The sequence below is a fragment of the Chiloscyllium punctatum genome, chromosome 46 (genome assembly GCF_047496795.1).
Source record: "Chiloscyllium punctatum isolate Juve2018m chromosome 46, sChiPun1.3, whole genome shotgun sequence".
Classification (NCBI taxonomy): Eukaryota; Metazoa; Chordata; class Chondrichthyes; order Orectolobiformes; family Hemiscylliidae; genus Chiloscyllium; species Chiloscyllium punctatum.
Genome location: NC_092784.1, coordinates 36647057 through 36661044, shown reverse-complemented (window position 1 = coordinate 36661044; position 13988 = coordinate 36647057). Strand labels below are relative to the sequence as shown.

At 39.1% G+C, this 13988-nt stretch overlaps 1 protein-coding gene across 3 annotated transcripts in view; it reads right to left on the bottom strand.

The window, feature by feature from the left end:
• pbx4 (pre-B-cell leukemia transcription factor 4) overlaps window positions 1–13988 on the bottom strand; it is a 586925-nt gene that overhangs the window by 59265 nt on the left and 513672 nt on the right. For all 3 annotated transcript variants that reach the window (XM_072564028.1, XM_072564029.1, XM_072564030.1), the window contains exon 6: window positions 375–534. In XM_072564028.1, the coding sequence (XP_072420129.1) occupies window positions 375–534 (160 nt within the window). The remainder of the gene's footprint in view (window positions 1–374; window positions 535–13988) is intronic.

Genomic DNA, 13988 nt, shown 5'->3' with positions numbered 1-13988 from the left:
ATAAACAGATCAGTCCACAAACTCTAAAGACACCAACATATTGACATGCTATGTGGTGCACTTTACGTAAGCCAACAATCTCTCTAAATTAACCAAATAATGTAAATAGCCTCAATTTGATAATGAATTACACATCTCAAGAAAAAAATAGAACTCACTTTGAATTATACAGAGTTTGCAATGCTTTCCCCAATGCAACAGTCTTTTAACAAATGGGATAATTCAAAATCTAACATTTAGTTTGAATGACATTCTTAGAAAAATAAATGGTGCTTGCTCTGGTAACTGAATGTTGGAATATCCCAACTATTGACTCCACAAGTAGCATTCTGATTCTCTGCATTTATACATGCAAGATTTTCAGGGAGGCTTACCTGAATTGGGCGTGGAAGGGGAGTTTGCCTGACTCCCTTGGTGGGCTACCACTGTTGTGGCATCTGCTGCAGTCTTGGCTGCATAAAGATTGGCCTCTTCCTGGAATTTGCCAATGTTTTTCTTATATCTGATTCGCTTATTCCCAAACCAATTCGACACCTGTTGTTTGAAAGACAAGCTAAATTAATGAGAAATATTGAACTAAATAAGTTAAAGGCATAGCAATTTGTTGCATTGTAATGGTTCTAAAGGAGTTAATGCTCACGTAATATTGACTCCACCTATTTTAGCAATGTTAGACACAGTCTTCAGGTGAGACAAGGTGTTCTACTCCAACCTTTAGAGGGAAGATATGTATCTGTAACAGCTCCCTAAAGTCTTAGGCCAACTGCCTAACCAACTGTAGTTGTATTATTGCTATTGTGCAATAAACCTTCGCTTATTGTAGTGTGTCCTCTCCCAGTAATCACGAGATAGGCCCAAGACAAATCAAAGACAAAGGAGGATTGGTAGCAGCAAAATGCCTCACACAACCCTTACTCAGTGCCACATATTATAACAGCAGCAAATACTACAAGATACCAGCAGTGGAAATCTGGGAATATACCATATGGCTGCAACAGTGCAGAGATGGGAAGACAAATTTCAAGCAAGTGAGTTTATCATTTTAAGAGCATTAGCACATTAAGAAGACAGCAAGTCAGCAGATGAAATACATTTACTGATAGAAGAGATAGCAGCAGCGATGGAAGCTGCAAGAACGCAGGCTTAGCACTCCAAAGGCAAAACTTCATTCAGAAGATGATAGGAAGTACAGGATTAGGAGTGTGGGCTAATAAGAGAGAAAATGCCAGCCACATTTAGAAAATACAGAGGCTTTAGTGAAGAAAGCTCTGTGAGGAGCAACTATAGGCTCCAGGAGATAAAGTTAGAGATTCCTTATGAAAATTGGTGCATTGACCAAGGAAGGCAAGGAAATGTAAAAGAGTTCACATTTCTTACAATGCCACTGACATTAGGTTTCATGGAGGTATAGTTACAAGAAAAAATGAAAGGGCCAAAAAAACAAATTTAAAATGGAGCTAGAGAACCAGGAAGGCCTCTAAATGTTATCATTCTCAGCTTAAATAATTCTAGGAAATCTATGTTCAGTATAAGCAAAACCATGAGAAATAAAAAATAAAAAGAATGGGGCTCTGATTTCAGCAGAGAAGGATACAGCCAGGGATCTATTTAAAATTTGTGTAGACCAGTGTTTAAAGAGACAAGATCCACTTTACCCGGGAAAAAGGAGGAAAACACTATTATTGTTCCAAAAGGTGGTAAAACTCTGGAAGAAGCAGGTAACAACGATCTTAATGTTTAAAAAACATGGGAAGACCTTGAAAAAGGTGGTAAAATCCAATAAGCAGTACAGAGATAAAGCATTACAAAAAAATAGATTCAAAAGTGGGTGGCACAGTGGTTAGCACTGCTGCCTCACAGCACCAGAGACCTGGGTTCAATTCCCACATCAGGGGAGTTTGCACATTCTCCCCGTGTCTGCGTGGGTTTCCTCCCACAGTCCAAAAAATGTACAGCTTAGGTGAATTGGCCATGCTAAATTGCCCATAGTGTTAGGTAAAGGGATAAATGTTGGGGAATGGGTCTGGGTGGGTTGCACTTCGGCGGGTCGGTGTGGATTTGTTGGGCCGAAGGGCCTGTTTCCACACTGTAAGTAATCTAAATTACCAGAGAGCAGTACAATTTAAAGCTTCATTAAATAATTCAATACAGAAATGCTGAGTTCAGAACAGAACATGTTTATATTAATAGATATCATGTTAAATCCAAGTTTGATATTAATGCCGAGGTCATTTCCTATCAGATCAGTTACTCCAACTGAAGAAACAAGAGCTACAGTTTATAAAGATTAAACTACATAGCCAAAATGGAATAACTGGCAGAAACATGGGAATGCTATAAGCTACACCACAGTACAACATACATAAAGGAATCGAAGATCTGCACATTGTTTTCAGTAAAACAATTTCGCTTTTGCCCCTTCATGCATTTCACACCATCTACTTCCTTAGGAGAGTAGGAGTTCAACTACCTTGTAGAGAGCAACTGGTCCAGAAACAAACCATTGTCAACCATCCAGTCGAAGGGAAATCATTAGATTTCATTGGACTTTCTAGACTCATGACAGAACCCGAAAAGAGAGAATCTGTTGAGGTTATCCACTCTGGCATAGAATAAAAGTTTCATATGGCTAAGAAGGAACAGTGGCCAGTAAGCCAAAAGAGGTCAATCAAAATCAACAAGAATAGATGAGTAACTAACATTGTGCTACCATTCATCAATCTTATGTCAAAGAATTCCAGACTGCAAGTCCACTGACAAACAAAATCAAAAATTGCTGGGGAAAGGCAGCACCTATGCAGAGAAATCAGAGTTAACGGTTTGGGTCCAGTGATCCTTCTTCAACTCTGCTTAACTCTGCTTTCTCTCCACAAATACTGCTAGACCTTTTGAATTATTCCAGCAATTTTTATTTTTGTTTCTGACTTCTTGCATCTGCATTTCTTGGTATTCTTTTCACTAGTACAGTAATTCAGCTGAGAATATAAAGTTTGAGCATCAGAAACATTTCACAAGTGTGCAGCTTCATTTTGGGATGGTGCCTTGGAAAGGATACACTGGGCCACTTGGTCATTGCCAAAAGTATGGTCAGAGCCTAGTCAGCAGTCTCAATAGAGTTTGCAGATCACATTATCTCATTGTGAAATCTGCAATTTATACAGGATTGCCAAATTTTAGAGAAGTGGCAATATTAAAAACAAGAATGACCAGCACAACCTACTTGGGCCTATTCAAGTACTTTTAACTGGTCATCTTCAGATAGCAGAATGGTCAGTGCCAGTGACAGATATAGTGCTCATTCAGCAGCAATCATCTTGTAACACAACCAAGAGTCTGAAAAGGTTTACTCATCAAACAACAGCAACAGCAATTAAATGTATCTAACCTAATAAACAACTCAAGACAGATATATAGCCTATATTCCATGGGAGCCAGATTAACTTCCACAGGTCTAGGACACAATCAAAAGAAACGACTATCTGGTCCAAGCATCCAGGATACTGAAAAAAAATTTACCACTCCCAATTAGAAATGCATTATCCGATCCAGAAGTCCAAGATAGTATACGAAAGAATACTTCTTTGAACAGAACTCCGGTCTTTCAGGAAGGAAATTCAGGAGATTAAGGGTCTTCCAGAAAAGGAGAAAGTGAGGACTGCAGATGCTGGAGATCAGAGCTGAAAATGTGTTGCTGGAAAAGCGCAGCAGGTCAGGCAGCATCCAAGGACAGGACAATCGACGTTTCTGGCATGAGCGCTTCTTCAGGAACTTCTTCCAGAAAAGGTAATGCATTAAAAAAATCAACAAAAAAAGAAACCTTTTCCAAAGTTATTCAAGAGATGACATACCCTCCATCAGTGAAATAATCAACAAACCAGAATCAGGGTTCAACAGTCCTTAAGCAAGAGCCTACCATTCTTCCAAGGCTGAAGAGAATCTGAGAAAAATCTCATGCATACTGCCTGTATTTGGGAAGCTAAGTACTTGGAAAGAGATGGGGTATTGGTAAATGTAATATAGGTCTGAATTTTCCCATTTGCAATAAGAATGTGGCAGCAAGGGCTTTTCATGCTGTCTGGTCTGTCATGGCCCGGGTGAATTTTCTATTATGATCTACTTTTCACCTTAAAAATGCAACCAAACCATTGGACACATTTCTTGGGGAATCACGTTTATATACCTCAGATGTATATTTAAAACCCAGCTACACACTACTTCAGACATGAAAGCCAGGAACAACCCCTCAAATCTGCAATGTTTGATCCTGGAAGTGTCCCAGAGGAAAGGCTACTTCTCTCTCCATTTCCAGGACAGGGATCTGGAGGTGTTGGTGGACAGCGTGTTGGAATGGATGGCAGTACTATTTCCTGTAGAGCTCCAAAGAAAGCCATGTCAATAGATCAGTCAGCCTGAACTGAAATTGCAACATGAGTTCAGGGCTATGTCCCACATCTAAAGAGATACCTAGCAAGAAGATCAATGATTTTCTATGCTTCACAAGGCAACAACTATCTTCTCTGTGCTATCACAAATTCAGAGCCAGCTTAGACTAAATGTCATTGCACATATATATCACAAAACCCAAAGACAACTTTCTATATTTCACGCAGCATGTCCATTCAAGGGATCAAACCCACCTCATCCTCTCAAACTAATAACACTTCACGATTCTGTGCTTTCTACTTGCACAGCAGTCAGGCACCATCTGAAGAGCAGGAGAACCAATGTTTCGGGCATAAGCCCTTCATCAGCCCTTGTCTGATTAATAAATTGACTGTTCAGTGCTTCCCATCATGACAAGCTGCTTGCCTCTCCCTCTACCTAAAGATCAAGCTAAAACACCAAGATTGGCAGAATGAGTGCGTGTTATGAAAACAACGTGAAGCTGAGGCTAAAGTAAACACTAAAGTGAGTGATCATTGAGAAAGCAGGCTAAGAACTGGCTCTTATCTAAATGTCAGAACAAAAGCGCACTGTATAGATGCATGAGATGTGTGGCTGTCCTTGCTCACAAAGCAATCTAGTAGTAGCACACAAGTTGTAGATATTTTTCAGCCCCAAATCAAATTGCTGAAAGCCTAAAGTGATGTCTGAGTTGATATGACAATAGGTTTAATAATGATTAATAATGATTAATAGGTTTGAGTGAATGAAGAGTTGAGGAAGATGGTGGCCATGGAATGGAACAGAGAATTGGAAGTTGGATATAAGTAGGACAAGTTGTGGGTTTAATATGATGCAAAAACATGGAATTAAAAATGAGAGTCTGAAGTTGCCATTTAGATCTTCATGGGAAACTTGGAAACTTACTCTTGCTGTCAAGAATCTGATTCTATAATTTTCCCCCTATATTATCATCATACTTGTCATTATTCTAACCACACCATGGAGGAGGAAGTTATGTGCATAGTTATATACATGATTTTATAATTTGTTAACTATGGGGAAAGTTATTTGGGATGGCAGAATGCTGTATAGGTTAATGTTAAATTCACATTATCGCCACCCATTCCACTGATGTCACAAACAGTCTGTGGTTGAAGACAGAGAGTTCTACGTTAATTTTCTGAGGGAGCAGATGCAGCTCCCAGAGGTCCTGGTAGTTGTTCTTGACCAGATGTAGTTGCACTTTTTGCTATCATGAAATAAATCTTCTCTCTATTTGATTAACAGTGCCTCCTCTGTAGATACTCTATGGTTGTGTATCCTCTACCACTAATCACTGGATAGGACCTAGACAAATCAGAGATAAAGGAGAATTCTTAGTAATCTAATCTAATTGGTGGCAATGAACTACCTCAAACTGGTACCACATATTGGCAGAAGTAGCAAATGCCACAAGAATGGCTCTCTGGGAAAATATCAGACAAATTAGCATCGTGCAGGGCTGCTTAGAAAGTTTATTAAAATCAAACAATCTACCATTAATTACAAATCAAATGGGAAGTTATTTTGCAAATGGTATTTCTAAATAAAGATGGATTTGTGCCTCCACCTCTGACAGTGCAGACCCATGTTTGTGTTTGTCTCCATGGATACCAGCTACTCTTCAACAGTTTGTCAAAAAAACTAATCTTCAATGAAAGCCAAGGCTGCAATATTACTAGATTTCTTTTTCATGGAAAGTCATCATTGAACACCCGCTGTTCAGCAATGACCAGTGGATAGTGAAGAGATGGAAGAATAATGGCCTATTTCCCCCTTCAGAGCTGTGGGCTCTGAAAACAATTATACTATCTTACTGGTAAGCCAAAATGAAGCTAGTTAATTTGACAGACTGGGAACCACAGGCATGTCTTTCCTGTTCAATTCCTGGCCTATTCAAGACTGTAGGTTTTTAATTTTGTTAGTTAGCTTTAAAATCAAATTAAGGAGTAATTATAGGATTGAAACGTATTCTTTCCATTCAGTCTTGTATGCAGTGGATTATTGCTGTCAATTTAATCTTAGTTATGTGAAAGACTGCTTCACACTCACCTTTAAATACCCTGTTGATCTTTAGTTTCTATGAGAAGCATTCAGCATTTTAAACAGCTTCAAATCTCAGATCTTATAATGATCCTAAAATCTCTTCCCATACACACACATTTACACAGTCACGTACTTATCTTTTGTTTCGCAAGTAATGAGGAGGTTCTCAGAAAGCCATACGAAATGTAAGAAACATAAGAGTAGAAGTAGACCACTCAGCCCCTCGAGCCTGTTTTGCCATTCAGTGAGATCGTGGCTGATCTGTGGCATAACTCCATATACCTGCCTTTAGCCAATGTCCCTTAATATATTCATCTAACAAAAGCAGTGTGCAATAGGGATTGAGTAGATGGAACCTCATTCCAAATTATGCTTGCATGGATAAAAGATCAGATATAATAAAAAGAATAAAATAACTGTTGTAAATTATCAATCCATTTTGGAAAAAAAAAGACTCAAATAAATGGACCTTGTTACAATTGAGGATGGAACAGTGCCCCGTTGCCCCATAAAACTGGACTAATTCCAAAAAACTGGAATACTTTTTCCAGTTACTAAGATGTCTCAACTAATCATTTATCTATACAAGATATTAAACAACAACATCTATCAACCAAGGTTCTTAATAAATACTGTTAAAAATTACATAACACCAGGCTATAGTCCAACAGGCTTATTTGGAAGTACTAGTTTTCACATCACTGCTCCTTCATCAGGCAGCTGAGGAGCAGGATCATAAGACACAGAATTTATATCAAAAGATTAGTGTCATGCATGCAACTGATACGATATATTGAACAAACTTAGATTGCTGTTAAGTCTTCGATTCTTTTTTAGAATGGGTTGCAATTTTCAGTTCATTAATGTGTAAATCTCAGAAATTCTTTCAAATTACACTCACATTCTCTCTTTCCCCCTCACATGCATGCATACACACATATATGTCTAAGGGATGAATTTGCATTTGCAGAATTGTAATTGCAGATACATTATGTTTTATTCAAATAGCACACAATTTGCAGGCAGTCAATCCATGTAATATTTTATAAATTCATACTTTGGAAATAGAACCAGTCTGACTCAAGATTGGGATACAGACAGACTCTAACCTCACACCATTAATGAGCTAAGATGTCACCTTTCTCATAAAACCTTAAGTTATCTGAGAATGTGATTTGAAAGAAGTTCTGGGATTTACATATTAATGAATTGAAACCTGCAATCCATTATAAAAGAAGAAAGACTTAACAGCAGTCTAGGTTTGTTCAATATATCGTATCAGTTGCATACACGACACTGTGATCTTTTGCTGTAAATTCTATGTCTTATGATGCTGCTCCACAGCCACCATTTGAAGGAGCAGTGATCTGAAAGCTAATACTTCCAAATAAGCCTGTTGGACTATAGCCTGGTGTTGTGTGATTTTTAACTTTGTCCACCCCAGCCCAATACCAACACCACCACATCATTAATAAATATTGTGATTAGTTTATTATAAAAACATAATTTATTCAATAAAGATACAATAAATCATTAACATAAATAGATAGCAATATAGAGGCATAAATATTTATCTGCTCTACATATCCCCAAAACACACGCAAACATGCAGATGCTCTTCAAAAGAAGACAACATTTCTCTGCAGAGATTGGGACACTGGAGGAAAAAAAACACTTTGGGCAATGGTTATTCTTGAAGCCTATAAGATTCTGTAGAATTTCTGGAACTTTGATTTTCTGGTTGGAGGAGTCAAGTTACCAATCAAGCACAGTTGTCTCTAAAGGCTTGCAGAGACAACTTGCTCAGGAAATGTAAAATAACTACATTCACTTGTTAGAGAGACAATCAGTAGTGGTTTAACCCTGAGGGTGACCACACCTCAGGTGAGGTTGAAAAGAAAGAACCTTCATAGCAACCTTAGCCAGTACAGGAATTGAAACCATGGTTTAGGTATCATTCTTCATCAGTTGTCTACCCAATTGAGCTAACTGATCTCAAGATGATCCTTCAGTCACTCTTCACCCTGAACTCAGAGGATTATACCTTCAGAAATGAGAGAGAGGTCAGCAGGGCAGCTTGTTCTTGGCAAGCTTCTATTCAACTAAAACAGATAAAACAAGAACCTTTCTAAGTCAGTCAATGTTCATAAACAGTCCCAGCAGGGTTTACAGCATAGCAAGCAGTTACCAACAAGTCATATTTTTATAAGAAGCCTTTTTTTTAAAAAAGCCTTGAATGCCCAGTGAATCATATTTCAATCATATTTTTTTAAATCAATAACTCTAGATATTTCAACAAAATTTGAAATAAATCAATTCTCCACAACCCTACAAATTTAAGGCCTCCAAGTAATGTTAGTTGTAAGTGTCCTTTGTAGTAATGATAAAGTTTGGGCAGAGAGAGAGCTACTGAATCCACCATGGATTTTGAGATGGCTGTAAAGGAATTGGGGGGTAAGATTCAGAGAAAGAAGTAATCAAATTTGCAAGACTTATTTGATGTGCAATGAATGTTACTTGTCTTGCAAGTAGAGAGAAGACATCCAATCAAATTTCTCAGGGACTTCACTGCCTAATCTATATACCATCTAATAGAGCTGAACTTGATACCAGATTCAAATTGATGTGTAGCATCCAAAGTCAACAGGTTATGGTTTCAAAATCAGAGATGTGACTGCTACATCACGGCTGACACTCCAGTGCAAGACTGCAGGAATGCTTATAACCATAGGGGGCTGCAATCTTTCAAATGAGACATTAAACCAAGACTCTCTCTGAGATGTGTGTAACAGGTCCTTTACAACAATATGAAGAAAATTAGAGGAGTTCTCATTGTGACTTCACTGATATTTACCTCTAAACCAATATCACTAAACCAAACATCTGCTCTTTTATTTCATTTCTGTCCGAAATATTCTTGTGTGCAAACTGGCTGTTGCTTTTCCTTATTTTACAATGGGACTGTGCTTCTAACAAGTAATTAATGGGCTTTAAAGTGTTAAGATGAGGACAGCAAAAGCAATGCAATTATATAATGTAATGATCAGGATCGTGATTTATAGGGTCTAATTTCAAAGTCTATAGATGACACAAGGCTGAAAAACGTAATGAATAATGAGAAAGGCAGTGAAAGACTTAAGAAGATCTTAGGCTGGTGAAATGGGCCAAGCATAGCACAGGAAACTTAAAACAGTGTGCAGTTACACGGTTTTTAAGGTAAAATGATGAAAGTCAATATCAACCAAAGAGTTCAACTTTGAAGTGGAAGTATACAGAGTGTATGGTTGAATTGAAGTGACAGGACAAGTTGACAAAACTGTTCAAAAATGCATAAAATGTCTGGCAAAACAGAGGCACAGAGTACAAATTCCTGATTATGCTAAATCACAAAGCACAGGTAATGCGACAATAGTGTGTTATATATTCTGGAAAACACACTGTAACAAGGATGCCTAGATCTACAAGAGAATGCAGGTCAGGTTTACAACTTAGGTGCCAGGCGTGAGGAAACAGTTTTATGGAGAAATTATAGAAGCTGGGTGTTGTTGGGAGGTCAAACGGGAATAATTGTGTTCAAAATTACACAGGACTTTTATACATGGAGATCAGGAAAATACTATATTTATTGCCTGGAGGGCCAATAATCAGAGAACGCAGATTGAAAGCAAAAAAAGAAGAGGAGAGGAGGAGAATTTTCTTTACTCAATTTCTAAGTGCAACCTTGCTGTTAAGTCTACAGTAGTGAGTACAGTGGGTTCTTTCTTGATTATATGTTTTATTGAGATTTGTTTTTTGATTAAATTTTTAAAAAATATAAACCATAAGTACTAAGTTAGCTGGAGCACTGTTTTCTCGAGCAAAATTATGGTGCTATTTTCTGGGTCTGTGAATTGTGAAGGAGAACAAGCTGGGGCTGTTTTCCCTGGAGCATGGGAGGCTGAGGGGTGACCTTATAAAAGTTTATAAGATCATGACGGGCAAGGATAGGGCAAATTGACAAGGTCTTTTCGCTGGGGTGCGGGAGTCCAGAACTAGAGGGCATAGATTCAGGGTGAGAGGGGAAAGATATAAAAGGGACCTAAGGGGCAACTTTTTCACACAGAGAGTGGTGCATCTATGGAATGAGCTGACAGAGGAAGTGGTGGTGGCTGGTACAATTACAGCATTTAAAAGGCAAATGGATGGGTATATGAATAGGAAGGGTTTAGAAGGATTTGGGCCAAGTACTGGCAAATGGGACTAGATTAGGTTAGGCTTTCTGGTCGGCATGGATGAGTTGGACTGGAAAGTCTGTTTCCGTGCTGTACATCTCTTTGACTCAAATTAATTGTTATCATGTGAAATTTATTGTCTAATAGAAACATCCTAAAGGGGATTGGATTTTTACTTAAGAAAGGAATAAAAATGCAAAGGTGGACTGTGTATAATTGCTTGCTCTTTTAGAGAGTCTCACAGGTACAATAGGCTGAATGCTGTTTTCTGTGGTGTACAAGTTTATATATATCCACATTTCTCTTCTTAATTGAAGGTGCAAAGTTCAAATTATTGTCTATTTGTTTGGCTTCCTGAGAAATAAGGCAAGGAAATTTGTATATACAATACTGTCTTTTAGAACCTCAGGAGACACTGAAATAATTCACATTGTATGAAGTACTTGCACTGTACCTTTGTATACCTTTATAAACCAATCTACTCTGCTGTACAGGCACAAACAGAAACATTGCTCCAATTCTTTGCAAACATTTTGGTCTCTTGTTTCTTCCTGTCTCCTGCTAGGCTGCATGCATTGTACTGGCTAATGTGATCCCCCTAAAGAAAATACAAATTGATTCTCTGATCCGTTAGGTTTCATTTACATTAAAAAAAAGGCATATTAGTCTTGAAAAATTAACTGTTTCTTTCTCCACAAATGCTGCCAGGCCTGAGTTTCTCCAACATTTTCTGTTTTTATTCCATCTACACATTGTTCATTTGCCCTTGTTTCACTTGCCACTCATTTCACTTAAACCACTGCCCAGTAGCATGGTCCTCAGCTTCTTCACAATACAGAAAGGGCTGTCAAACAGGTGGAAGGATCTTGGAGCTCTTCAAGTGACTAAATTAGATTACATACAGTGTGGAAACAGGCCCTTGGGCCCAACGAGTCCACACCGACCCTCCAAAGAACAACCCACCCAGACCCATTCCCCTACACCTAACACTACGGGCAATTTAGCACAATTCACCTAACCTACACATCTTTGGACTGTGGGAGGGAACCAGAGCACCCTGAGGAAACCCACACAGAGAACATGCAAACTCCACACACACAGTTGCCCAAGACGGGAATTGAACCCGGGTCTCTGACGCTGTGAGGCAGCAGTGCTAATCACTGTGCCACCACACAGGATGAAACTCTGTTGACAGCATTTATCAATGTGCCAGTTTCCACAAACAAGTCTTTCATTTATCATTCATTAAGTCATGCAATTTTTTCAATCTGAACCTATATAAAATTGAATCACTGGTTTTTGTTCACAAACATTAGCCATAGAGTCATAAAAATGCACAGCACAGAAATAGACCCTTCAGTCCAACCTGTCCATGTCGATCAGATATCCCAAACCAATTTAGTCCCACCTGCCAGCACCCGGCCCATATCCCTCCAAACCCTTCCTATTCATGTACCCATCCAGATGCCTTTTAAATGTGGCAATTGTACCATCCTCCACCACTTCCTCTGGCAGCTTATTCCATACATATACCATCCTCTGCGTGAAAAAGTTGCCCCTTAGGTCTCTTTTATATCTTTCCCCTCTCACCCTAAACCTATGCTCTCTAGTTCTGGACTCCCCCACCCCAGGGAAAAGACTTTGTCTATTTATCCTATCCATGCCCCTTATGATTTTATAAACCTCTATAAGGTCATCCCTCAGCCTCCGATGCTCCAAGGAAAACAGCCCCAGCCTATTCAATCTCTCCCTATAGCTTTATTCCTCAAACCTGGTAAGATCCTTGTAAATCTTTTCTGAACCCACAACATCTTTCCAACAGGAAAGAGATGAGAATTGAACGCAATATTCCAACAGCGGCCGAACCAATGTCCTGTATAGCCGCAACATGACCTCCCGACCCCTGTACTCCATACTCAGACCAATAAAGGAAAACATATCAAATGCTTTCTTCACTATCCTATCTACCTGCAACTCCACTTTCAAGGAGCTATGAATCTGCACTCCAAGGTCTCTTTGTTCAGCAACACTCCCTAGGACCTTACCATTGAATGTATAAGTCCTGCTAAGATTTGCTTTCCCAAAATGCAGCACCTCGCATTTATCTAAATTAAACTCCATCTGCCACTTCTCAGTCCAACTGATCAAGATCTCATTGTAATCTGAAGTAACCTTCTTCGTTGTCCACTACACCTCCAATTTTGGTGTCATCTGCAAACTTATTAACTATACCTCTTATGCTCATATCCCTATCATTTATCTAAATTAGGGGACCCAGCACCGATCCTTGTGGCACCACACTGGTCACAGGCCTCCAGTCTGGAAAACAACTCTCCACCACCACCTTTGAGCTAGTTTTGTATCCAAATGGCTAGTTCTTCCTGTATTCCATGAGATCTAACCTTGCTAACTGGTCTCCCGGGGGAACTTACTGAAGTCCATATAGATCATGGCCACTGCTCTGCCCTCATCAATCCTTTTTGTTACTTCCTCAAAGAACTCAATCAAGTTTGTGAGACATGATTTCCTGTACACAAAGCCATGTTGACTACAGTATTCCTAATCAGCCCTTGTCTTTCTAAATAAGTGTACATCCTGTCCTTCAGGATTCCCTCCAATAACTTGCCCACCACCGAGGTCAGGCTCACTGGTCTGTAGTTCCCTGGTTTGTCCTTACCATCCTTCTTAAACAGTGGCACCATGTTAGCTAACCTCCAGTCTTCCAGCACCTCATCTGTGACTATCGATTATACAAATATCTCAGCAAGAGGCCCAGCAATAACTTCTCTAGCTTCCCGAGTTCTAGAGTATACCTGATCAGGTCCTGGGGATTTATTTACTTTTATGCATTTCAAGACATCCAGCACTTGCTCCTCTGTAATATGGAGATTTTTCAAGATGTTACCATCTATTTCCCTACATTCTATATCTTCCATGTCTGTCTCCACAGTAAATACTGATGCAAAATACTAGTTTAGTATCTTTGTTATCTCCTGTGGCTCCACACAAAGGCTGCCTAGCTGATCTTTGAGGGGCCCTATTCTCTCCCTAGTTACCCTTTTGTCCTGAATGTATTTGTAAAAACCCTTTGGATTCTGCTTAAGTCTATTTGCCAAAGCTATCTCAAGTCCCATTTTAGCCCTCCTGATTTCTCTCTTAAGTGTACTCCTGCTGCCTTAATACTCTTCCAAGGATTTACGTGATCTACCCTATCTATACCGGACATACACTTCCTTCTTTTTCTTAACCAAACCCTCATTTTCTTTAGTCATCCAGCATTCCCTATATTTACCAGCCTTTCCTTTC